The sequence below is a fragment of the Bos javanicus genome, chromosome 1 (genome assembly GCF_032452875.1).
Source record: "Bos javanicus breed banteng chromosome 1, ARS-OSU_banteng_1.0, whole genome shotgun sequence".
Classification (NCBI taxonomy): Eukaryota; Metazoa; Chordata; class Mammalia; order Artiodactyla; family Bovidae; genus Bos; species Bos javanicus.
Window position 1 is genome coordinate 118,784,170 of NC_083868.1, and position 26,967 is coordinate 118,811,136.

Here is a 26,967-nt window from a genome sequence, read left to right on the forward strand (position 1 = left end):
GGGTTCCGTCTTGAGTGCTCTAACTCAGAGGAAAATGACTTATTTTAAAAAGCGGTAAAAGCATCGCATTCCTTTGGCACAGGATGAAGACCAGCTCAGCTCTTCAGCCAGTTGATCTTTGTCTATTGTTCTCCAAACAGTAAACCACTATTTCCACATCGACAAGATCCTGGGCTGCATTTCTGTCCGAGTCCTGGCTCCTCATGAATATGAACTGAAGGGCTCTGACCCAGAAAGTGGTAGGTAATCTCGAGAAAGAAAAAAAAAAGACAGGTATGGGGGAAAACAAAACAAAAAACAGGCTTGATGTAATTCTACACTCTTGAAATCTCCTGCAGGTTCTGAGCAGGGTAAAATGGGGTCTCGGAAATGTGGAAGCTGCCTGAGTAGTTTGCTGATTCCTCTTGCACTTTGGAGTATAATTGTGAACATATTATTGTATTTCCCCAATGGGCAAGCTTCCTATGCATCCAGCAATAAACTCACCAACTACGTCTGGTATTTTGAAGGAATCTGTTTCTCAGGTATCATGGTAAGTGTAACTTTGGAGAACTTGGGATTGCCGAAGGGGAGTTTTTACTAAGAATTGACTTGTTCCTAGTGAAAATGATGAATCATGGAAAAATCATTCTACAAGTCCTGGGTTTGGGATTTGGAAGATGGAAGGGGATAAAAAGGCAGGAAGTCAGTGAGGACTTGGAGGGTAGCTTTGTATTCAATAAACTGCTTATTTATATAGCTTCAGCAATGCAGGAAGTTAGTCCTATTAAAAGTTGATGGGACGTAGAAATATTATGTCCTTATGAAAGCTGTGGACACAATATTATGTCCTCATGAAAGTTGTATGTGAACTTATGCTATTGAATCTCCAGTAGCATTGCCCTTTTCCAGAATGGATTTTCTATTTACACTCAGGATTTCTCTAGCTTGGAGGGGTATTAAGACAATAGAAAAGGCATAAACTTGAAGATTCAGACAAATTTGAGTTTCAGCCTAAGCTCTGTGATTTGTATCATGAGACTTTAAAGCAAGCTACTCAGTGTCTTTGGGCCTCTGTGTCCTCATTTGAAGAATGTGAATGATGACATTTATTTTTGAGGGAAATTGTGGGGATTAAATAAAATCTCATGTACGAAGTGCCCAGGATAGAGACTGACATGTAGGCAGCCAGTGACTATCGTGATTATTAATACTGACTGAAGGATGGACCATACCATTATTAAATTGTCTGACATTATACCCCTAATGATAGTGGTGTTTTTGAAAACTAAATCAAGGTATCTACAGTAAAAATCCACGAATGAACGTTTTCCTGATGACTTTGTGCTGTTTAAAAACAAACTGATAAAAAATCATGTTGGCAATTCAGAGGAAAAGACATTTTTCCTGGTTGTATCATTTCTGAAAACTCCCACATGTGTGCTGTAACTTTCCTACACTAATAATAGCAGAAAAGAAAATCCACTGTAGTCTATCTCTACACTTTTGTGGGTGTTTAATTTTGTAATATTTGAACAGCTATGTTGAAAAATGGTTTCATTTAGTTACCGCTTTCACATTAAATTAATAAACTTTGAATTATTAATACCCAGTGCTACTGCACGTGCTATATGCTAGGTATATAATCGATGTTGATGGTGATACTATAAATAAATGTAACCCTTTGGGAGAAATTTTTGATATGATATATTAAGACCTATGAAAATGCTTATGTGTTTTGACTCAGTGATCCTAAATCTGAGAATTCATTCTGAGGAAATAATCCAAAATAAGGAAAGAAATGTATACACAGATGTTTGTGGCAGTACTATTTGCATGCGTGTGCTCAGTCACTTCCTCAACTGTGTCCGACTCTCCTCAACCCAACGGACTGTAGCCCGTCAGCATTATTTATAATAGCATAAAGCTAGAAGCATCATAGTATAGACATGGCCAAATAAATTATGGTCTATTAATTTCATAACTGGTGAAAGTTATGATTATGACCATGTAACAACATGGACATATTATTTTGTGTTAAGGAAAACAGATATAACAAAACTGTTAATACATTATGGTTGCAGCTATGTAAAATACACACATGTGGGAGTAAATAGTCAAAACATGAGAAAGTAGTAGAATTTTTGGTAATTTTCCTCCATTATTCTTGAGCCCTCTGTACTGCAGTTATACTTTACAACAAAAAGAGAAAGCAGTTTCTCTTTCAACACAGAACTTGCCTGTGTTTCTCCTTTGACACAGGGCTCTAGGGTTTAGGTTTAATTATTTCTAACAGTATTGTAATGAAGCTGATTTTGGCACCTAGTTTACTGTGTCTTATCTTGACATTCTTTCTCTCAATATATAATTGTAATAAACAGGAGATTTGCAAGGCATTATGAAAGTTAAACCAGAATCTCTTTGAAACGGTGATAACTAGCAGTGTTGAAAGGAGGGGAATGTAGGACTAACTTTTGCTTATAGTCCATGTAAAATTTAAAACTGTGAAAAGAACTTATTCTCTATTTTTTACTGTTTAGGACTTCTTGAAAAATACTCTTTCAAGAGCAAATCCTTTTAGGAGAAAAGAGAGGAATATAGATAAATAATTAAATACATAGGTAAATAAATGATGGGCTGAAGGAATTTGGAAACTGGGAATGCTCACTCCAAGCAGTAAAATAACAATGGTCTAACTCCACTGCAGGACTTAGTACTGAACAGTAGGAGAAAAGGGTAGGTGGAGAATTTGCCAGAAACAATTCACAACTCATACTTCGCCAAACCATCAACTGTAACATAAAGAAATCCATGTTCTTTCCAGAACTTAAATCTTTTGCCTAAGATATCAAGAGAGGGAAGTAGAATACACTGAATTCTCCCGGTTTGTTGATACAGGCAAAATACATTGGAAAGTTTGAATCTGAGATGATCTGAATGTACTTGCCTCTGGATTAAGAGATTTAGTTTCAGATTAACCATACCTTTCACCTGCCTTCTCAGAGGGCAGGAAGTGGAAAGAGGATGGAAAATGCCAAGGTCTGGAGGATGGTTTTCCTTTGTTCTACAACCGAGTCAGTAAGAAGTGTAGGTTTGCTACAGAGAATGGTCATCTCATGTCTATACTATTTATTCCTACTTAATCATTATTTCTTTAAATTTTTATTTATTTATTTTAAAAATGTTAGTTATTTATTTTTTACTGTGCTGGGTCTTCCTTGCTACGAGCATGCTTTCTCTACTTGTGGCAAGTGGGGGATACTCTCCTGTTGCAGTGCATAGGCTTCTCATAGTAATGGCTTCTCACGTTGAGACCCATGGCCTTAGTTGTCCTGGGTGATGTGGAATCTTGCTAAAGCCAGGATAAAACCCGTGTTCCCTTCATTGGCAGACAGATTCCCAACCATTAGACTACCAGGGCAGGCCAATCATTAGCCTTTCATAGTTTATAACCATGATAATAATAGCTAATATTTATCAGTCACTGGTTATAAATCAAGTACTCTATTCAAGATTTTACATGCAATACCTTATAATAACCTAAAGAGGTGAGTTCTCAGCACCATTTTATAGGAAAGGACTCTCAAGTTTACACAGCTATTAAGAGGAAGAGCTGGGATTTGAACCCAGATCTACGAGATCCCAGAGTCTATGCTCTGAAACACCGAGTTCTGGTTATGAGCTTGAATGCAAACTAGTATTTCATTTCTTATATTGTTTCTCTTCCTTACAATAGATGCTTGTAGTAGCAGCAGTTCTTCTTGTATTGGAGAATGACAACAACTATAAGTGTTGCCAGAGTGAAAACTGCAGCAAAAAATACATGGTAAGAGCAAATAGTATTTTGAGGATGGTTGAGTGGGCTCTGGCTTTCTTTCCTCTCACTCAGAAACACGAAAATACTGGCACTATCGTACCCTTTCCGTGATCCTTTCATTTCAGAGTCCAAGAGTTTACTTTCACAAAAATTCTCTTCCATTTTGCATACAGTTTTCCTCCACTTTTGTTCTGCTTATATTCTTCTAGAAATTCAAGATTTAAAGATACATGAAATTAGAATATAATACTACCTCTTCCTAACTGGGTTTCTGTGAGTCTATTTTTTCCCTTATCAAGTTTACAGAGGCTAATTTACAAACAGTGAAGTGAAGTGAAGTCGCTCAGTTGTGTCTGACTCTTTTGGACCCCATGGACTGTAGCCTACTGCACTCCTCCGTCCATGGGATTTTTCCAGGCAAGAGTACTGGAGTGGGGTGCCATTTCCTTCTCCAGAGGATCTTCCTGACCCAGGGATCGAACCCAGGTCTCCCGCACTGTAGGCAGACGCTTTACCTTCTGAGCCACAGGGAAGTCCGACAAACAGGAAATGGCTTCAATTAAAAGTGCAAAATTCCATGAGTTTTGACAGTGAACTCCACGCATGAAACTACCATCATAGTCAAGAGATGGAGCATTTCCACCATCCCCAAAAGATTAATCTTTGATCTGCTTTTTATCATTATAGATTAGTTTGTATTCTATATAAATGGAATCACAGAAAATTCGTCTTCTGTGTGTAGTTCCTTCCAAGTAGTGTGAAATTTATCCCTGTATATATTATGTACATTTTCAAATTGGAACTTTAAAAATAATTAAAATAGAATCAAGAGAGAATAATACAATCACATTTTCTAAGCTTATGCTCAACAAGTAGGTGTTCAGTTCACTTCAGTCGCTCAGTCGTGTCCGACTCTGCGGCGCCATGAATCCCACCACGCCAGGCCTCCCTGTCCATCACCAACTCCCGGAGTTCACCCAGACTCACGTCCATCGAGTCAGTGATGCCATCCAGCCATCAAATCCTCTGTTGTCCCCTTCTCCTCCTGCCCCCAATCCCTCCCAGCATCAGAGTCCTTTCCAATGAGTCAACTCTTCGCATGAGGTGGCCAAAGTACTGGAGTTTAGCTTTAGCATCATTCCTTCCAAAGAAATCCCAGGGCTGATCTCCTTGAGGTGTTGGGCTCCTGTATTTCCATCATTATCCAACTTCCCTTCCTCATGATCATTATCACTTATTCATATTTGCATAACACTTCACAGTGGGTTCACATTTACTCAGTGAATTATATTATTGCTATTCCTGTTTTACAGATGAGTCACTTGTGACTCAAAGAGAATATGATTCACTAACTAGGAGGAGCTTTACCAGAGGTCTTGGAGGCATTCTTTGCAACGGTGGTTCTACACAATGGCTGTGCACTACAATGATCTGGGAGCTTGGTCTTAGAATCCCACCCCCAGAGACCTTGACTTGGTTGGTTCCAGGTGCAATCAAATTTAAATGTGCAGCCAGGATTGTGTGGCTTGCTTTCCTTGACTGTTGCTTTTGAAAGATTGAATTAGTTGTGTAATTTACCACTGTGCCTCTTGTGGGGGAAGAGTTAGAAGACTGAAATATGTTCCCTCTGTGTGTCTATTTTTTTTAAGCAATTGACTCAAACAGCCCTCAGTAATTGCTGGTGTGATACTACAGAAAAGTTTTCAAAATTGTTTAGGTGAAACAATGGATTCAAGTAAATTTTAACTTACGATACTCAGGAAATTTCTAGAAAATAAATGTTTATACCATTAAGTATTTTAAAAAAAATCCATGTGTTCAGTTTGCCTTAACTCACTATTAGCATTTCCAGCACAAAGTGATGCTAGAAATATTGTAGCATTTTGATACTGTCTTATAATTGACATTGCATGAGACAACTGGCATCTCAGTGAGAAGAGCAGGAGGAAGGGAGAAAGAATTCCTTGGATTCCCTGCTTGGTTCTTTCAAAGTATGATCTAGAATAGGGATCCCAGCTGATGTACTCCCAGATGCCAAATATTTGATAGCAATGAAATATGTGACGCTGTAGACATTAGAGAAAATTTTCTATTTAAGGAGGAGAGGGAACCGCTACTCAGATCCAACCAATGGCTACCACTATATTGGTAGCCATATAATTCTCAGCTTTCAATAGGAAGTGGAAATACGGAGTTTTTAAGTAACACTTTACAATTACAAAATGTTGGCAATTAATTCTCGTTTAAATACACTGTGCAGGCCAGATTTGGGCCTGCACCAGTTTGTGACTTCTGAAGCTCTGGAGTGCAAATTTAGGTCAGCCAAGATTTATTTTGTAGAGGAGAAAGAAGTTTTCCTCAACCCTCTTAAAATCCCTGGTTGGGTATGAGAATTAAACTGATGACATATTAACATGAGAAAAGCATACAAACTATGTTGAATTTTTACATGTATATGGTGATTTTCGTAAGAGAATGAAGACCCGAACGCATGACTAGAACACCAAGCTTCTAAACGTTTTAGACAAAGAAGTAATAAAATTGTGAAGAATGACTAAGACAGAGAGATTTGAGTTAGGATAGAGAAAGGTGAAGAAGTAACTAGGAAAAGAAACGTTTATTAATACAGATTTCTTGACCCCAAATTTCAGACTCTGTAAGAATGTCTTGTTTCCTCCTGGTTCAGGGATGGTACCTCTCACCTGGGTGTTTTATGGGGAAGAGGAGTGAGAGGGTAGGGGAGGTCAGAGTGAACATTCTGCTTCTGTGGTTTCCTCAAACTCCTTCAGCTTAAGATATTAATGTGCCAAGGTGCCATATTTTGGGGTAGTGTGCCCTCAATCCCATTCTTCTTCTGTCTGAAACTTCCCTGAAGAAGTTTCACAGTCCAGAAAATGAGGGCATACATTGTCCAATAACCCAGTGAATCAGTCTCTCAGTCCTGGACATTCGCATGAAAGCAAACAAGCAAAAAGTTAACAGCTAGAATGAACTATAAACTCAGGTTTTGAGTCCCGAGGGTGGCTAGTTGAGAAGGTCTCTAACTGAGAAGTCTTCTAGTTGTTGAAACTCTAAGTCAGATGGAGTGAGAGCAGGGAAAGGTAATCTAACCGAGTTTTCTGCTTCGTAGCTTGAATGTCTCTGGAAAAGTCATCAGGTGTTCTGCTGAACTTTCTGAGAGGCTCACACAGCAACAGGAACAGATTGTCTAACATGAGCTATGGTGGTGTTTTCTCTAACATTTATATCAAGTTGCCTAGCTTTAGCTTGTCCAGTTTCAGAAAAGGGGAAGTTTTAGTTCTTAATGATTCCAAGTCAGAAGGGTGGAAGAAAAATTGGAAACATTAATCTGGGGAATTGTAGCCAGATATTGAAAGAAACTAATAGAATTTAGGATCCAGTCCAGTGGATCCTAAGACAATGAATAAGACTAGAATCTGATATCCACAAAGTGTGTTATGATTTTCCAATGATTTTCCATATTTTTTTCCTATACAATAACCCTCATTTCTACCAGAAATAGCCAAAGACTAATTCATTTATGAAATAAATCTAGTTGCATTAAACTTGGCCTGATTATTTACATAAGTTCAGCAAGAATAGTGATGACCATATAGACTCTTTTAATGTCCTCTTTGCTGGAACTTTTCATAAGGAATCTCAGATGAGACTTTTCTAATCCTCTCCCCAGGCTAGAAAGACAAGCCAAGGATTGCCATCAGACTTTATGTAAAATTCCCATAGATTTCAGTTAATTTCTTTCTTCTTTAGGTCCCCCAAATATCCTGAGATTTCTGCACCTGCCAGGAAGTGACTTTCATTACCCACCTGGTAAAGCCGCTGGGAATCCTGTAAGCAAGGTACCAGGCCACTTTTTCCAAGGGACTTCATTGGCTCCATAAAGTCAACCTTAGTTCCTTAAAGTTGTCTGGTCGTATATAATTCCATGCATATTCTCAAATACGACATTCTAGTCAAAGCCTTGGTAATATAACCAATTTTTCCAATTGTGTCATGTTAAAGAAGAGCAGATTCTTATTGAACTTATGCAAATAATTATATTGCCAGAAAAATAAAAATAATCACTAAGAGTTTTCAAATTTTGGAGGGATCAGGTAGGAAGATAAAGTAATTATTTCATCTTTGTTCATAAAGGTATACTTTACAAAATTGCTCTAAGATATAGATAGCTGAAAAGAAAAGAGAAAACAGTTTCCTTAAATATGGAAAGCAAAACACTAAGGAACCAGCAGTGTTTTAAAGAGAAAGTAATAAAGAATTGTAACTCATCAGTTCCATGTACTTAATTTTTCTCCTGCATGATCTTGTGTTAACCATTTTATGAATCCATCAGTTTCTCTGTAAGAGTTTTGGAAAGTTTTACTCAGTTCAGTGATATGCTGTTAAAGTTATCACAAACCTGTACCTGTTAGCATTCTTTCTATGAATCTCCTTGAAAATAAATACTTCTGCAAAAGCATCAGAATAAAACAATGACTCTCTGTTAATGACAAAAGACTTTAAGATGGCCAAGGTTAAAGACTTAATGAGAGTTTTTGTGTGCTTAGTTAGTCATGTCCGACTCTTTGGGACCCTTTGGCCTGTAGCCCACCAGGCTCCTCCTTCCGTGGAACTTTTCAGGCAAGAATACTGGAGAGGGTTCTCATTTTCTCCTTCAGGGACTCTTTCTGGCCAAGGATTGAGCCCACGTCTCCTGTGTCTCCTGCATTGCAGATGAATTCTTTACCCATTGAGCCATCAGGGAAGCCCTAATGAGAGTTTAATATAATACAAAAGACAATAAATTTTGATTACTTCTGAGACATACAACATTTTAAGATAATAACTAGAATTATGACTGTTAACATTATACTGGGGCTTCCCAGGCAGCACTAGTGGTATAAGAAGACGCCTGGCAATGCAGGAGATTCAGGTTTGATCCTTGGGTTTGGAAGATCCCTTAGAGGAGGAAATGGTTATCCACTGTAGTATTCTTACCTGGGAAATCCCATGGAGAGAGGAGCCTGACAGGCTAGAGTCCACGGGATCACAAAGAGTCAGACATGACTGAGCACACACACACACATTATATTAGGACATACTTTTCTAGGAATGCCATATAATTTGTGGAACATTTATATTAGTAACATGCACCCTACAAATATAACCTAAAAAGGCTAAAATTCACTTCTTATTTGACAAAGCTTTCCATGTAATTTAATATATCAAGTAAACCTAATTATTCTCTCCCTCTCCTTCTCTCTCTCTTTTTAAGGAAAGAGAAAATATTACAGAGATGTTTCACTGGTCCTCTGGAAAATCCCAAATTTAGTTGGAGGTCAAAAAGACTTTAGAATTTGATTTGGGGGTAACTTTGTCAAAAATATCAAACATTAATAGGATCACAAGTAACTGTGAAACAATACTTGTGATCCATTTCACTAAAGATAAACAGTTTCAAAGGTAAATACAGAAAGTTACATAATTGTAAGACAGAATAGACAAATAAGCAAAAACCTTTGACTCTAAGTAATGAAGACTCTATTGTCTTAAATAATCAAAGATGTGGTAAAAACAACATGAAGCCCCGGAAATTATTTTGATAAAACACAAAATCTTTGCTTCTGGGTAGATTACACAAGAGGTTAAACACCTTTCATGATTTCTTATCAAGAGGATACCAACAGTCCAATAAAATTTGTGATAAGACCCCATTCTAGCTTTTCATCCATGTGCTTTTGACATTGAGGGCTTCCTAGGTGGCTCACTGGTGAAGAATCTGTTTGCCAAGCAGGAGACACAGGTTTCTGATCTCTGGCTTGGGAAGACCCTTTGGAGAAGAAAATGGCAACCCACTTCAGTATTCTTGCCTGGGAAATCCCATGGACAGGGGAGCCTTGTGGGCTACAGTTCGTGGGGTTGCAAACAGTCAGACATGACTTAGTGAAACAACAACTTTTCATGTTAAAGCCAGACTGACAGCATACAATTTCCTCTCTCTTTTTTCAACTCTATATTCAGCCAATTTGTCCTTTTTTCTCCTCTTCCGCTTTCTGAAACAACCAATTATTTTATTTGGAATTACTCTTTTCCCTTAACAAAAACTCATCTCTATAGCTCATACCTTTAATCAAAAGCACATCTTACTTTCCTTCCATACAGAGTCATTCCTTAATTACTTCTAGTAACTTTGACTGAGTAGGCTCTGGGAGTTGGTGATGGACAGGGAAGCCTGGTGTGCGGCAGTCCATGAGGTCGCAAAGAGTCAGACACAACTGAGTGACTGAACCGAACTTTAATTATATATGTTAATCAGAATTCTTAACCTTTAGAAATTTTCATTTCTAGTGTAAACTAAGAAGTAAGCAATTATGAACTGTTACATATCAACATTCTATTGATTGGAAAGTTTATGAATATATCATATTATTTCATAATTTCTGGAAGAATACATTTCCTCATAATATTAATACAGTTTTTCAATGTGGCACAAGACATGTTCACTAACAAGCTCAAATGATTTGCCTATTATCAGAGGACTGGGGTAACCCTGCTTAAATTTTTTCTTCTTTTTCTTAAGTGCAGAACTGTTCTGTTTCCAATCTTTTATAATGTCTTTTATAATTGTTCCTTATTTTTTATAATTTCTTCCAACATTTTGTGTTAGAAGAGGTTTGGGGATTGGTAGTTTGGTGAAATTTTGCTTTTACAGCTGCATTTCTGGTTTTGTAAAGACTCAGTTTGTAAGACAGACAATTGTATTTTCATTCCTTTAAGAACTGAGTTGTAGCCTGAATGACGGCAAGAGGCTGACCTGCCCATTAGACTACATTATCCTCAAGCTGTTTCCTTACATCGGGGAGAAGATTTCCAGCTATGATGCAAATGGAAATATCTCCATGTTCTAGATTTAGATCTGTGTGTGTTTGGAACATTTTCATAAATCATTCTACAAAGCCTTCCGCATGTTTTCTTTTCCTGTGAGTAGAGTGTTATTGTCACTTAGGAGAGAAAGCTTTTTTTAAAAGGTTTCTATCAGTCTCTGAATATCAACCTCCAATTCAGCCAACTTCTAACCATACAACTCTTTAAAAAGTGTTTCAAGTATTTAAACCAAAGGTATACTTATCAAGTGACTCAAAATTAGCACTTAACCATGGGCACAAATGTGAAAGTTGCTCAGTCGTGTCTGACTCTTTGGACTCCATGAATTATCGCCTGCCAGGATCCTCAGTCCATGGAATTCTCCAGGTCAGAATACTGCAGTGGGTAACCATTCCCTTGTCCAGGGGATCTTTCCAACCCAGGGATCGAACCCCAGTCTCAAGCATTGCAGGCAGATTTCTTTATCATCTGAGCCACCAGGGAAGCCCATGGGCACAAAAGATGTCCCTAAATAGGGTATAAGAGATACAGCCTTATTAAGATCCAAAACCTCTTCCAAAGATAGCTGTTGGGCTACACCCCACAGGCTTTCAAGCTTCAAGACAGATGAAAGCTCCTGGAGTCAGCAACTGAGACATTAGAGATTTAATGGATGGGAGCCCTTACACACTTGAAGCAAGGTCCTGGAGTGACAACCCCCAGCCCCATCCACGTGCAGTGGATGGCAGGCAGGGTATGGTGGCAGTCTTCACTCCCTGGGGTGGTGGTGGGGGCAGATTGCCAGCTATAGTGAATTTACTTCAGTTGGCTCATTAGTTACCAGGGAAACCATCAGAAGGGCACACCTCTCACTGGTCCTTTAATAAGAACAATCATTAACTGAGGCCTGAGGCAAGTATATAGGAGGGTCAGTCTTGTGAGTAAGGTGTAGGTGAAGCAGGCACTGGTTGAACAGGATATGTACAGACAGCAAAAGAGCGGCCATCTTGAGGGGCCTGACTATACAATAGCCAAAAGAAAAAAGATTCAGACAATCTCTCCAAAGAGCAGTTGGGAGGATGCTAGCCACAAATGGGGCACAACCACATTTCTGTATAGTCATCCTTACAGGGCTTACAATCTGACGTTTGGCTGTCTGCTAAAGCAAGAACTGACATTTGCATGCCCTGATGGGCAGAAAGCCAAGCCAAGTTTTGAGGACACAAAACAAGAGACAATCAGGAAAGCAATACCCATTTTTGGGAGGGAAAGGATCAATAACCAATTCAGGGACTTCCCTGTTAGTACAGTGGCTAAGACTTTGAGGTCCCAATGCAGGGAGCCTGGGTTTCATCCCTGGTCGGGGAACTAGATCCCACATCCTGCAATGAAGAGCAAGGATCCTGTGTGCCACAACTAATACCCAGCATGGCTAAATAAATAAATAAAAATAAATATTTTTTAAAAATAACCATTGAGTACCCCCAAACCAAATTGTAATCAGAGTCACAATCTCAAAAACTAATTCTTACAAATGCTTTTCTCCTGCCAGTCTGAATCTGGAAAGGAATGGATCTTTATCACCTTCGTCCAACTGGCCCACCCAGTTTCTTAGAGAGTTAAGAAACTAACTCAGCAAGAATTCTTCTGCCAGCTTATGTCAGAGGTCTAGGGTCTCTGACTGCAACCTCAGAATTGAGCAGGGTGTCCTCAGGAAATGGCACTCCATGGTGGTGACAGAAACTGTAAGAAAGAAAATGAAGTTTTCCTCCACATTTTTAGGGTCCCTAACTAGGTGTGAAAATTAAACTGACAAAGACAAGTTGAGAAAAGCATACAGATTTTATAGAATATATCCGTGTTTTGGTGAGACTTCCACAGGCGTCTACACAAAAGAATGAAGATCCAAAGATAAGAGCAGAGTAGGAAGCTTCTGTACCTTTTAGACAAAGAAACGACAATTAACTTGCAAAGAATTGGCAAGTCAGAGGGGTTTGGGCTAGGAGTACTAAATGGTGAAAAAGTAGCTTGGAAGGTAAGGTTTAGTTTAACAAGGTTTACACAGATTTCTTGGCCCCAAATTTCCAGTCTGGTGGTAGGAATGTCTTCCTTCCTCCTGGTGCAGTTAGGGTACTTTTCACATGGGAGTTTTATGACCCGTTTCAAGGAAGAAGGGTGGAAAGGTGGGGGAGATCAGATAGAGTGAACTTCCTGCTTCTGCCGTTTCCTCAAACTCCTTCAGCTTAAGATATTAATATGCCAAGATGCCATATATTGGAGCACCATGACTTGAACCCCATGAACTTCTTGGTTGCTATCATTTCCTCTGTGGAGTGTCATTTTCTGCCAACATTCTGTGGGTCATTATCTTTGGAAAACAAATCTTGGCCAGATAAGAGCACTTGAAATAATAGATAATATTTTGATTATATTGTTCACTTTTCAAATAATTTTCTCTATGCTTTAATTTTTGAACCAACCCTAGGGTGCTCTAACTATCTGCATCATCTACATTTTATAGAAAATGAAACTGTGACTCAGAGAGTCTTATTCCCACTTTATTTTGAAGCTACTTTGTTTGATTGTCCAATTGTATCCTCTCATTAGAGTGTAATCTATATATGTATACATATATATGTATTATGCTATGGCTGCAACTTCCCCAAATAAGAAAATTCTCCACTTATCCTTTTAGCAAACTGCTTAAGGCTACATTTGGTAAATAAAGAACTCAGTCTTTTGAAAACATCCTTCTTCCTTTTTCAAAGATGGCTTTGATGAATAGGTGATATTTTTTACAAAGTATAACAGAAATCTACTGAAAAAATAACTATTTTTTTCATCCTATGAGGTGGCAAAACTCTATTGTAATCAATACGAGAAACATAATTTAAAAGAGCTTTCATCCTATGTGAAGCCACCAAGGAGATCACTAATATCAAATAGGAAAACAAAGCATAATTGTTTTTTCTTTCTTTCATTTTTAAAATGCTTCTTTCTAATTTTCCATAATTATCATGTATCAATGTTCAGTTCAGTTCAGTCATTCAGTCGTGTCCGACTGTGAGACCCCATGGACCGCAGCATGCCAGGCCTCCCTGTCCATCACTCCCGGACTTTACCCAAACTCATGTCCATTGAGTCGGTGATGCTATCCAAACGCCTCATCCTCTGTCGTCCCCTTCTCTTCCTGCCCTCAATCTTTCCCAGCATTAGGGTCTTTTCAAATGGGTCAGCTCTTCACATCAGGTGGCCAAAGGATTGGAGTTTCAGCTTCAACATCAGTCCTTCCAATGAACACTCAGGACTGATCTCCTTTAGCATGGACTGGTTGGATCTCCTTGCAGTCCAAGAGACTCTCAAGAGTCTTCTCCAACACCACAGTTCAAAAGCATCAATTCTTCAGTGCTCAGCTTTCTTTATAGTCCAACTCTCACATCTATACACGACTACTGGAAAAACCATAGCCTTGACTAGATGGACCTTTGTTGGCAAAGTAATGTCTCTGCTTTTTAATATGCTGTCTAAGTTGGTCATTACTTTCCTTCCAAGGAGTAAGCGTCTTTTAATTTCATGGCTGCAATCACCATCTGCAGTGATTTGGGAGCCCAAAAAAATAAAGTCAGCCACTGTTTCCCCATCTATTTGCCATGAAGTGATGGGACCGGATGCCATGACCTTCGTTTTCTGAATGTTGAGCTTCAAGCCAACTTTTTCACTTTCCTCTTTCACTTTCATCAAAAGGCTCTTAAGTTCTTCTTCGCTTTCTGCCATAAGGGTGGTGTCATCTGCATATCTGAGGTTATTGATATCAATGTTACATTCATCTAACATCTAAATAATTCTAAACAAAGACATATAATTTGAGATAACTTTTGTTCCACAAATCACAGGTTTTTTCTTCTCATTTTTAATTATCTCAGCTTTTGAATTTATCAACTGGCTTCTGCATGTTTTTGTTTGGCCATCCTACTCTCACTTGAAATCAACATTTTAAAAACTAAATTAAATTTTCTCCCTAACCAAACTACATTTCTTGGCATCCCAGTTTCTGTCTCCTTTTCATTCAAGTCCCAAACTTTAGAATTTTTTTCAGCCCATTTCTAGCTACTCATTGCCTCTTTAATGTCTCTTTCCATCCAGTGCATGTCTTTGTCAACACGACTTGAAGTTTTCTCTACTTGGAATTCTTCTTTGGGGCTCACTCACTTCTGGTTGTTAGGCTACCCTTGTTATAAGAAGTTTCCAAAATAATTTATTGGCTCATGTCACTTTGTTGCCCCAAAGCTAATCCTATGTCTTGTTGGGAAAAGGGCTATTCCAGGTCTACGTTGTAAGTTACTTCAGTTGTGTCTGACTCTTTGTGACCGCATAATCTATAGCCCACCAGGTTCCTCTGTCCATGGGATTCTCCAGGCAAGAATACTGGAGTGCATAGCCATTCCCTTTTCCAGGGAATCTTCCAAACCCAGGGATCAAACTCACATCTCCTGTATTGGCAGGTGGATTCTTTACTAGTTCCAGGTCTAGGGATACCTTGTGCCAGAAAGCAAGGATAGGCTCAAGAATGACAGACATATGTCCAAGGGCACAGGGATTGACTTGAAGGGATGTTCCCACTGGTCATATTTGGGCCATATGAGCACCTAAAATAATAACAATTATGAGTTATAACAATGAATTAGAAAATCCATGAGTCCACAATAAAGCAGAAAGAGAGAGGCAGAGAAGAGAAACAAGAAATAGAAGTTCTTCTGTGCAGAAAAATGATAACTTACAAATGAGGAAAAATGATAGAATTAGAAAGCAGCATTGGGCTTCCCTGGTGGCTCAGATGATAAAGAATCTGTCTGCAATGCGGGAGACCTGGGTTTGATTCCTGGGTTGGTAAGGTCCCCTGGAGGAGGGCATGGCAACCCACTCCAGGATTCTTGCCTGGAAAATTCCCCATGGACAAAGAAGCCTGGCGGGCTATAGTCCATGGGGTCACAAAGAGTCAGACACAACGGAGCGATGAAGCACAGCACATAATACAACCACTGATTGTGATAATTGGCGATCAGTGAGTATGAGGATCAGTTCAGTTCAGTTGCTCAGTCGTGTCTGACTCTTTGTGACCCCATGAATCACAGCACGCCAGGTCTCCCTGTCCATCACCATCTCCCGGAGTTCACTCAAACTCATGTCCATCGAGTCGGTGATGCCATCCAGCCATCTCATCCTCTGTCGTCCCTTTTTCCTCCTGCCCCCAATCCCTCCCAGCATCAGAGTCTTTTCCAATGAGTCAACTCTTTGCATGAGGTGGCCAGAGTACTGGAGTTCCAGCTTTAGCATCAGTCCTTCCAAAGAAATCCGAGGGCTGATCTCCTTTAGAATGGACTGGTTGGATCTCCTTGCAGTCCAAGAGACTCTCAGGAGTCTTCTCCAACACCACAGTTCAAAAGCATCAGTTCTTCGGTTCTCAGCTTTCTTCACAGTCCAACTCTCGCATCCATACATGACCACTGGGAAAACCATAGCCTTAACTAGATGGACGTTTGTTGGCAAAGTAATGTCTCTGCTTTTCAATATGCTATCTAGGTTGGTCATAACTTTCCTTCCAAGGAGTAAGCGTCTTTTAATTTCATGGCTGCAGTCACCATCTGCAGTGATTTTGGAGCCCCCAAAAATAAAGTCTGACACTGTTTCCAATGTTTCCCCATCTATTTCCCATTAAGTGATGGAACCAGATGCCATGATCTTCGTTTTCTGAATGTTGAGCTTTAAGCCAACTTTTCACTCTCCTCTTTCACTCTCATCAAGAGGCTTTTTAGTTCCTCTTCACTTTCTGCCATAAGGGTTGTGTCATCTGCATATCTGAGGTTATTGATATTTCTCCTGGCAATCTTGATTCCAGCTTGTGCTTCTTCCAGTATGAGGATCAGTAGATGCCAAATCCATCCACTGAAATGTCTTTTGGGAACAAGATATGACAGTATCGAAGTATTAGCTTACAAATTACTTTCTAATTGAAAAGTAGAAAATATCCATTTATAGATCCAAAGGACACCACTTTAATCAAGAGATCAAATTTAGCATCATCAGTAGCAGTGAGAAGCTCATAATGGACACACACAGATCAAGTGTTCTTGCCAAAATGTTTCATTCAAGTCCAGTTGTGAGAAACAATCAGAAAATTCTTAGATGTGAGACTTTCTACAAGAAAACTGGCTGGGACTCTTAAAAAATAATTGAATATCCTAAAAGAAAAAAAGTCAGTATGAATAGTATAGATTAAAGGAAATTAAAGAGATGTAGCCTTGTGCATAAACCTTCATTGGCTCCTGTACAAAAAAGTGAAAACCAATTGCAGAGTAATAGAATATATTTCTTCTTGGAAGATAAGTACTGGTGTTTAGGGATGAGATATCTCAATACCTGCAAGCTATTTTCAAATGGTTAAGCAACAAAAATGTAATAAATGTATTTTTAAATTGATGTGTGTATAGATGTACATATACATAGAGAGAAGAAGGGAGGAAGAGCAAGCAAAAATGGTAGATGTCACAAGAGGTGAGTCCAAGTAAAGGGTAGTATATTTTCAACATCTGTGTAAACTTGAAAATTTTTTAATGAAAGGTTGTGGGAGGAGAGAAGCCACTTGCCCAGAAGGATGATGTCTGATCTCCTTGATCCAGCATCCAAGGCATCTTTTGCCTGGATCTCCTAAGCTGCATTTACTTTATAAGCTGGATCATGTCCTATTGACCCTGTTTTCTCAGTATCAGCACCACGCCCATTTGGTCTTCATAAACTCCCCTCTACTCCTCTGCAGGAATTCCTTCTTATTCTTTTTACTGGAGTATAATTGCTTTATAATGTTGTGTTGGTTTCTGCTATACAATGAAGTGAATGAGCTGTATATATATATACATATATCCCCTCCTTCTTGAGCCCCCCTCAGCACCCCCATCCCACCCTCTAGGTCATCACTGAGTACCAAGCTGAGCTCCCTGTGCTTTATAGCACATTCCCACTAGCTATCTGTTTTATATATGGAATATTACTCAGCCATAAAAAGAAACAAAATTAGGTCATTTGTAGAGATGTGGAATTCCCTTTTAGATCAGACCAATCTACTTAATCTCACAACTTAGCTTGTATAGATCTATCAGTAAACACTGCTCATTCTTTCTACTCAAATGAAAACACCCTGCTCCTCATCAATCCATTCTCACTTGAGTATAAACATGACCATATAGGCTAACACCTGCTATTTCCCTGCACATTCCTGTATGTGAAGATATTCAATTATGATCTTAAGAGAAATACAAGGATCATAACTTTTGATTCTTAGAGAATCCACCCTACCTAGAAAATAACATCTTCAATAACAAAGTATAGATTGATTGATACACATCCCTTAATTGTATTCATATATGAGTTTATCATTATTTTGATATCAAACTTCCAGGAAAAAAAAAGGAAGAAATTAATTTTCTCTGTGACATGCCAAGGAAAAAAATCATTTAAAAACTTATTTTTCAGGTCAAGTGGGTTTGGATTGAATGTTTCTATTTTTCTGTGGACATGGGTATTGCACAGACTTCAGTAGGCTTGGATGAGTAGGGGAAGGTTACCTACCTGATTATTTGCTTACAATATCCTCTTATCTCATTCTATGGCACTAACCTCCTTCTATGTTTAATTTAGACAGTGCTGTCGATGATCTTTTCTGCTCTTGGAATTGCTTTCTCTGGATACTGCCTGGTCATATCTGCTCTGGGCCTTCTTCAAGGTCCGTATTGCCGTACTCTTGATGGCTGGGAGTATGCCTTTGAAGGCACTGCAGGACGGTAAGGAATAATTCTCTGATTTGGGAGGATATCTGAAAGTCAGAAACACCTGACTTCATGCTCATACTCACTTTTCGTGATCACTTTGTGGTTCTGTGCATCTACCTTAGTCCAGAATTTTCTTAATAGTTTACTGATATTCTGACCAATTTGTTCCGACATAGTCATTGTTTATATACATATTTTTTCCTCCAGTCTTTTAATCCCACATGCATGACAGCATGTTGAGGCTGTCATTAGCATTTCCAGATGAAAGCCATGTTTCTACTCTACTGCAGAACAACTTCATGGTTATTGTGGTCTGGCAATTGCTGGAGCTTTGGGGATCTAAGTTGTTCTGAGAAATCAGTCTCGTTTTGTGGCCAAAGCACATTGGACATGTAGACTCTTACAGATGTAAAATGGCTTGGCTGGGATAGCATCACAGTGCCCTCAAATAGTGCCATCTGGAGCTATACCATCAGGAGCCACACAGAGATAGAACCAGGCAGAATGGGCAGCGAAGTGTGGTCTGAGATCCAAGGACAGAGTAGGTGCAAGAGTTTGTGGAAGCAGCCAGGAGCTTACTGAGTGTGTCGCAAAGAAGACTCCAACGGGTGGCCTTGCTCTGAAGGCTGGTAGTTCAGTCAGGTGCTGAGGGACCCAAGCCTGGATTACGGAATGCCTCATACTGGCATTGTACTGGACTTATAGGCCCTTCAGCTCGAGAAGAAGGGCCTGGACAGAGATACAGGGAGAGATCCACTGAATCTCTCCCTGTCTCATTCTGTGCTCAGAATTCTAACAGAATAAATGAAGGAGGGTCTGTACCTTTCCTTGGGGAAGTTACACCTTCTTCTCAATTCCCCATGACTGGCTCTATTGTTCAGTCTCATTCATGGGACTGCCCTGGTGGTCTAGTGATTAAGAATCCACCTGCCAATGCAGGAAGAGCCTTCCAATGGCAAGAACTAAAGAGCCTCTTTAGTTCTTGAAAGTGAAAGAAGTGAAAGAAGGCTTAAAACTCAACATTCATAAAATGAAGATCATGGTATCTGGTCCCAGCACTTTATGGCAAACAGATGGGGAAACAATGCAAACAGTGACAGACTTTATTTTCTTGGGCTCCAAAAGCACTGCAGCCATGAAATTAAAAGATTCTTGCTCCTTGGAAGAAAAGCTATGAGCAACCTAGACAGCATATTAAAAAGCAGAGACATTACTTTGCTGACAAAGGTCTGTCTAGTCAAAGCTATGGTTTTTCCAGTAGTCGTGTATGGATATGACAGATGGGCCAAAAAGAAAGCTGAGTGCTAAAGAATTGATACTTTTGAACTGTGTTGTTGGAGAAGACTCTTGAGAGTCCCTTGGACTGCAAGGAGATCAAATCAGTTGATCCTAAAGGAAATCAGTCCTGAATATTCGTTGGAAGGACTGATGCAGAAGCTGAAACTCCAATATTTTTGCCACCTGATGCAAAGAACTGACTCATTGGAAAAGACCATGATGCTGGGAAAGATTGAAGTTAGGAGGAGAAGGGGACAACAGAGGATGAGATGATTGGATGGCATCACTGACTTGATGGACATGAGTTTGAACAAGATCCAGAAGTTGGTGATGGACAGGAGTTGGGCACAACTGAGCGACTGAACTGAACTTTCAATGCAGAGGACATAGGTTGGATGCCTGGTCTAGGAACTAAGAGCCCACATGGGTGCATCCTGAGTCATGTCTGATTCTGTGCAATCTCATGTCCACCAGTCTCCTCTGTCCATGAGATTCTCCAGTCAAGAATACTGGAGTGTGTTGCCATGCCCTTCTCCAGTGTATCTTCCTGATCCAGGGATCAAACCCAAGTTTCTTGCATCTCCTGCATTGGCAGGTGGATTCTTTACCACTGTGCTATCTGGGAAGCCCAAGATCCCATATGCCCTGGGGCAACTAACTGACCAACTACTGAGCCAGTGCAGCCAAAAATAAAAGTAGATAAATAAATATTTTAAAAAGGAAAACAAAGCTCACATCCATTTCAGGCCTTACATACTCACCTCATCCTGCTGGACAGCACAGCGCTTCTGTGCACATAGCTGCTTTTATTCTAAAGCTTCCTCAAGACTCCACATGCTGTGAGCAGAGCTCTCCTTCAGGTCTGAGAACCTAGAAAATTATTTCAGGTTTTTTCTGAACACTTGAAGGAGACACTCCTTTGGGACTGAAGGGGCTAGGAAAGGGGGCCCTAATGTAGAAAGTCTCACTGGGTACAAAGATTCATTTTTTATGCCGTCAACCCTTAAAGTTTTCCCCACCACCAAACCAAATAAGGCTCCAATTTCAATGTGAAAGTTGCCCAAATCAGTTCTTTTTTTAATATGTATTTTTATTTTATGTATTTTTTGGTTGTGCCAGGTGTTAGTTGCGCCTCGCAGGATTCTTGATCTTCATCGTGGCATGTGGCATCACAAATGGGCCCCCTGAATTAGGAGCTCGGAGTCTTAGGACCACGAGGGAAGCTCCCCCCAGCCTAGCTATTCATATGTACATTTATTCAACAAATATTTATTAAGCACCTACTATGTCCAGGCCTTGGATTAGGTGCTAGAGAATCAAAAATAAATCACACAGGTTCACTTCCCTCTAGAAACTCACACAAACCTAACAGAACATTCTGCTGAGATGACAGCCTGAGAATGTACATTTCCCTTGGAGCACAGCGCTTCTATGCTTGTGACTCTGGGTTCAAGTCTTCCCATCTCCTGCTTACAAACTGAATGGCCTTAGACAAATGTCTAGATATCTCCGAAACTCTGTAAACTGGAGGTAATAATCATCTCTCAATTGAAAATTAAACAGAAGTAAAGCACAAATTAAATGTAATAATCTCTCAACATGCCAAGTTTTATTATTAAAATCATGGCTTTGCATAACCTTCTTTACCATGTGATGTCTTCCATCTGCTAGTGGCAGGCAAGTTCAGCCATTGGTTCAGCCTCTGGCATCCTGACCAGTGAGAATCCTGAATCAGTCTCATTCAACAAGCATTTGTTGATCTTTGCAATGTGCCAGGCACTGCCTTAGGCCTTAGATGTGCCCATTCAGAGATAGATAAATCACTACAGTCTTCTCATAGTACACCATTTAGTGAGGAACTAGATACACAGACAAAGCTACGGATATATTTATAACATAATGAAGTAAATGCTGTGTTAAACTGTGTATAGAGATTGTGGAGAGAATGAACATCAGGGCAAACTTCTCTGTTGCTTCCCAGACCCTGCTAGTGTACTCATGCCTCATTCTATTTATACAAGGAAAATAAATAGAACCATATCCTAGGATAAAAATAGAAATCTTGCAAGTCGTCTTCCTTTAAGGTATTGGATGATCTGTGCAAAGGATAGACTGGGAACAGTCTAGAGAAAGGATCTTGAAGTGATTATCTTTCCTGATGGCTGAGATTGAACTAGGATTAGGAGGGTGTATGAAATGGCTCTTGGGAAATGATCACAGGAAATTACATCTGCATCATGCTTTATAGATTCCAAAGCATTTCTACATTCTTCTCATCAAATATTCACAATAATCCTAGGGTTAGGTATTTTACACCCATTGTCCAGATCAAAGAGGTAAAGTTCCTAACCCTAGATCCTACAGATCCAGGAGTTCTGAGTCCATATTCAGTACTGTTTACCACTTCAGACATTCATTAGCAATATTAAGAAATTTTCAAGAGTGCCTCTGAATGTCCCAGAACATAGAGAAAAGGAAATGAAGACAGGGAAGAAGGAGAGTTACATGCCACTTGGCTGGCACCAAGGTTGCCTGAATGGCTGCTTTGGAAAAAATCATCTTGCTATTAACAAGATATTTACAAACAACTCTGCCCTGTAATGGAACTTGATTGTTTTTCTTCAGGGGATTTTTTTTTTTTTTTTGAAGCGATCTGTTTTTATTTCAATTTAGTTCAACAAAGAGAGTGTTACATTTGGAGAAATTCTAATGGCCATAACTGACCTGGAAGTGGGCAAAAGTCAGTCAGGATAATTCAACATGGTTTTAAGATTATCTTAAAGGAAGGTGGTTTAATCCTCAGAATCCTGTGCTTAGCTAGATGGATCAAACTGCTGGGTCTTTTGCATTTTCCCTTCATATGCTCAATTTTCTTAAAAGCTGCAGAACATACAGTGGACCCCAGACCAGCAGCATCACCGGAGAACTTAGAAACACAAAGTCTCCAGTCCCATCCAGACCTTCTGAATCTGAAGTTCTGGGCTGGGGCCCAGGAATCCGCATTTTCACAAGCCTTCCAGATAATTGATGTATGCTCAAATTTGGGCTTTTCCAATGGCTCAGCAAGAACCTGCCTGTAAAGCGGGAGACGCAAGAGACTCGGGCTCAGTCCCTGGGTTGGAAAGATCCCCTGGAGAAGGAAATGGCATCCACTCCAGTATTTTTGCCTGGGAAATCCCATAGACAGAGGAGCCTGGCAGGATACATTCCATGGGGTCACAAAGAGTAGGACATAACTGAGCACGCATGCATGCATGCTCAAATTTAAGAACCACTGTTATAAAGGGCTTTGGGACAGAGTATAGGAATAACTAGCATCATTTCTCTTTGCTGTTTTACCACCTGTTATTTTATATCCAATGCTAGCTCAGCCCTGTCCCTGAGAGCCCAGGCTAACTTCAGGTTCCTAGGAAATGGTCAATCTCTGCCTCTCTTGGTGTTGACATGTGCAGCTTCTCATTGCTGTTGAATTCTTCAGTATGCATCTTGCCTGCTAAGTGAATTAGAATTGTCTGAGGCAAGCATGTTCACAATAAACATAGCCCAGTGCTGTGTATACCACATGTTCAATATTTATATTTGAATAATTTGATAAATTAATATTGAATAATATTATGTATTAAATATATATATTAATTTCCCAAACGTATGAAAACTTACATCCTTCTTCCTTGGACCAAGTCTTTAAGCTTGGCCATGTGTCATGTTGACCAACTCCTTCTTCTCTCTCAGTTTCCTTACAGATTCCAGAGAATGGATTCAGTGCCTGGAACCCGCGCACGTAGTGGAATGGAACATCATCTTATTTTCTGTTCTCATAGCTCTCAGTGGACTTCAAGTGATTGTCTGCCTCATCAGAGTGGTTATTCAGTTGTCCAAGAGTCTCTGTGGAACCTATTCAGTCATCATCCAGGTACCAGACCCCCCCTGGCACCTGTACCTCCTCCTTTGTCCAGGATTCAATGTGTCTTGCTGGAAGACTTTTTGGAATTGCATCATTTTCCTTCCATTCCTACTGCCCTCATCTTTACTCAGCCTCTAATATCTCAATTTTTCCTTATATTCCAGTGTGTCTGTTGGCTTGTCTAAATGGACTGAACCAAAGGAATAATTATAAAATCATCTTCTGTGTACCATGGTGAAATGTTGCTCATTCAAATGTTTTGAATGAGCAACATTTCTATGTAGAAATAACTCAAAGCTCAAAGAAATCTGACCATTCATTAAGAATGTCCCTGTTCATAAAATTGTCGAAGGCTCACAACCTAATCCCAGTGAAGTAATTTCTCTTTTGAATGCTGCTACATTCAGCTATTCATAATAATCTTTCTTTATTATGGAGTTATTAGTGAGTGGTTTTGAAGAAGGGAAATATGTCTTTATCCTATTGAAATGACAGTACTTCTGTTTCATCTGCTAAAATATTAAAGTTAATTTAATTATGTTGAAACTGCTAAAACTATTCAGCAAGTTCAGACTAAAGAGAAATCAAGAATGAGACATCTTGCATATTGTTTAACAACATATAATGGTTAATACCTTTCCTAGTAATTTCAAATAGATATTTTCCTGTTCTATCACCTTTAGAATATATACTATAAGTTTAAGTTGCTACCTGGATTATGGATCATTAATCAAGTCAAGTTTACTCACTTTGTTTTTCTTTATTTTTTGTAGCCTGGAATCATTTGAATAAGGACAAGAATGTTTTTCTTCATCAAGATATGGCCATCTACCTATGTCTTCTGAATGGACTTGAGGGTCATTTTCAAATGATGTTTTTTTCCCTCCAGATGGTGTTTGCTGTCCTCACTGGAATGCCGTCCTTCCTTTTAAAATTTTTTTCAAAGCTATATGTGTCAGGATCTTCAGAAATGTTCATACCTTTTTGATCAAATAAAATAAAATAAATCCAACTTCAGTAAACTTCACTCTGAAAATAAATAAGAATACAAGATAAAACTTTATGCAAACACATATATTTGAACATTATTTAATATTCTGGAAAATTAGAAATACCCAGAAAATCAAACTTTATGGAAAGGATTAAATAAAGCATGGTACATTCCTTGTAATATGATATAAAATGATGTTTTAACGATAATGAGTACTGGGGCCTTCCCTGGTGGTCCAGTGGTTAAAACTCCAAGCTCCCAGGGCAGGGGGCAAGGGTTTGATGCCTGGTTGGAGAATTAGGAGCCCACACATTGCATGGGGCAGCCAAAAAAATCAAAAAATAAATAAAGCTTATGAGTTGTACTAGTGAAAAAGCAGGTTACAAATTTATATTTGCAGTATAAGCATAACTATCTAAAACAAACAAAACCAAACAATCAAAATATAGGATTAAAAACTGAATCTAGCTGGATTTACACAAAAATGTCAGCTGTGGTTGATTTGGGTCACAGGTGACCCTTCCTACTCTTCTATATTTTTCATGTTTTTTAATTACTTTTTACTATTCAAATACTATTTAAAAAACATATTTTTACTGTAAAAATTTTGCTATTTTCCCAAACTTTAAAGGAATATGCTTTTTCCAAATGTGTTCCAACCCTGACTATCTGTAAACATCACAGAATAACACTTGAGTCAATGTTCAGTGGGGAAAGTAGTGAGATAGATTAGCCAAAAAACAGTTGTACATAAACTTATACACTCTAACTAGGCCTTGGCCTTATTTTCTCACTCCTGGTGGTGACTATGGTGGGTACAAGAGGTAGACTTAAATGAATGAGCAGTTGAGGACACGCTCAGTGGTTTAGAGAAAGTGATGACTGACTAGTTGATACCTGTGTCATGGGAAGTTACCACTACTGTATTTTTTTTTTAATTTTTTAAGAAGTAAAACACTTATGAGCTTTCTACCTATACTTGATATAACCTCCTGGAGGACAGCAGTCATGTCTTATATTTTCCCATCATCCATAGGGCATAGCACAAAGTGGGCATAGGAGATACTTAATGTTTCACAGTCATGCCAGGCTCTTCTGCTCTCTGTGGCTGCTCCCCTGAGTATCTGTCTCCATCATAGGCCCACTGGGCCTTACCACTTCTGTCACTTCCCCATTGCCTTTCTCCATTGACACTGTCAATGTTGCTCTACCAGCACCTACTCTATGCCAAAGCTGTGCAACAGTAACTAGCAGTCTGGAGAATGGCTCTTTCCTTGGTGCCTGTTCAACCTCTTGTTCATTGTTCAGTCACCCAGTCATGTCTGACTCTTTGAGACACCATGGAAATAGCTATAGCTCAACCTATAGCTTCTTTTAAAGAAGGTGCCCTGTCCACAGCCTTTGCTGAAGCTAATGAGCATCCTAAAGCAAGGCATGTTGGATACCACATGATCCCCATGCCTGGGACCTAACTAACAGAACTGGGACCAGCACCCAAGTCATAGGCAACCTACTGTTACTCTAGTGGCAGATGATTTAGACTAAAGGCAAACACTGTCCAAATGAGATTGGTGGTTATTTTTCCTTGAAAATTTGAATTGCAAAACCAAAAATGAAGCAATGCAGACAATGCCATCAGGAAAATAATTAAAGATGAGGAAGGAAGCCAACATCAGAGAGCTTCTCTGATTACTTTATCATGCCCACAAGCTCGTCATATCCAGCAGTCTTGTTTTTCAGGTCTCTGAAAGACTCCTCTTAGAAGTGAACTTCTAGCAGGTCAGCACCACCAGATTTGTCAGTAAGACTCTCTCAGTCATGTTTAGATTCAGTATGGTACCACACATTGAGCGGACAGTGAGTTGATGTCAGCTGAATGACTTCCTAATATTCCCAATTGGGAGTATTCTCTAACAACAAGAAAGAAGAAAGAAAGTAGAAAGTGTTTGTTGCTCAGTCGTGTCCAACCCTTTGCGACCCATGGACTGTAGCCCACCAGGTTCCTCTGTCCATGGGATTTTCCAGGCAAGAATACTGGAGTGGATTGCCATTTCCTCCTCTAGGAGATCTTCCCAACCCAGGGATCAAACCCATATCTCCTGTGTCTCCTGCATTGCAGGCAGATTCTTTACCCACTGAGCCATCAGGTAATCCACAAGAAGGGCACAGTCAGTACAGTATTCTATCAGTAAACCAAATATTAACCAGCCATCCAAATTTTTTTTTTAATATTTAAAGAGTATATGCTAGGAATTCCCTAGTGGTCCAGTGGCTAGGACTCCACAGTTTCACTGCCTAGCCCGAGTTCAAC

General features: G+C 39.4%; 1 protein-coding gene across 1 annotated transcript; it reads left to right on the plus strand.

Moving 5' to 3' along the window:
* TM4SF18 (transmembrane 4 L six family member 18) lies at nucleotides 1–24,687 on the plus strand. Its single transcript, XM_061419072.1, has 6 exons — nucleotides 1–239; nucleotides 339–532; nucleotides 3,716–3,805; nucleotides 18,353–18,495; nucleotides 23,494–23,674; nucleotides 24,439–24,687. Exons 2-6 carry the CDS (start codon nucleotides 356–358, stop codon nucleotides 24,451–24,453), a joined length of 606 nt encoding a protein of 201 aa, XP_061275056.1. The 5' UTR covers nucleotides 1–239; nucleotides 339–355; the 3' UTR covers nucleotides 24,454–24,687.
* Nucleotides 24,688–26,967: the final 2,280 nt, after the last annotated feature.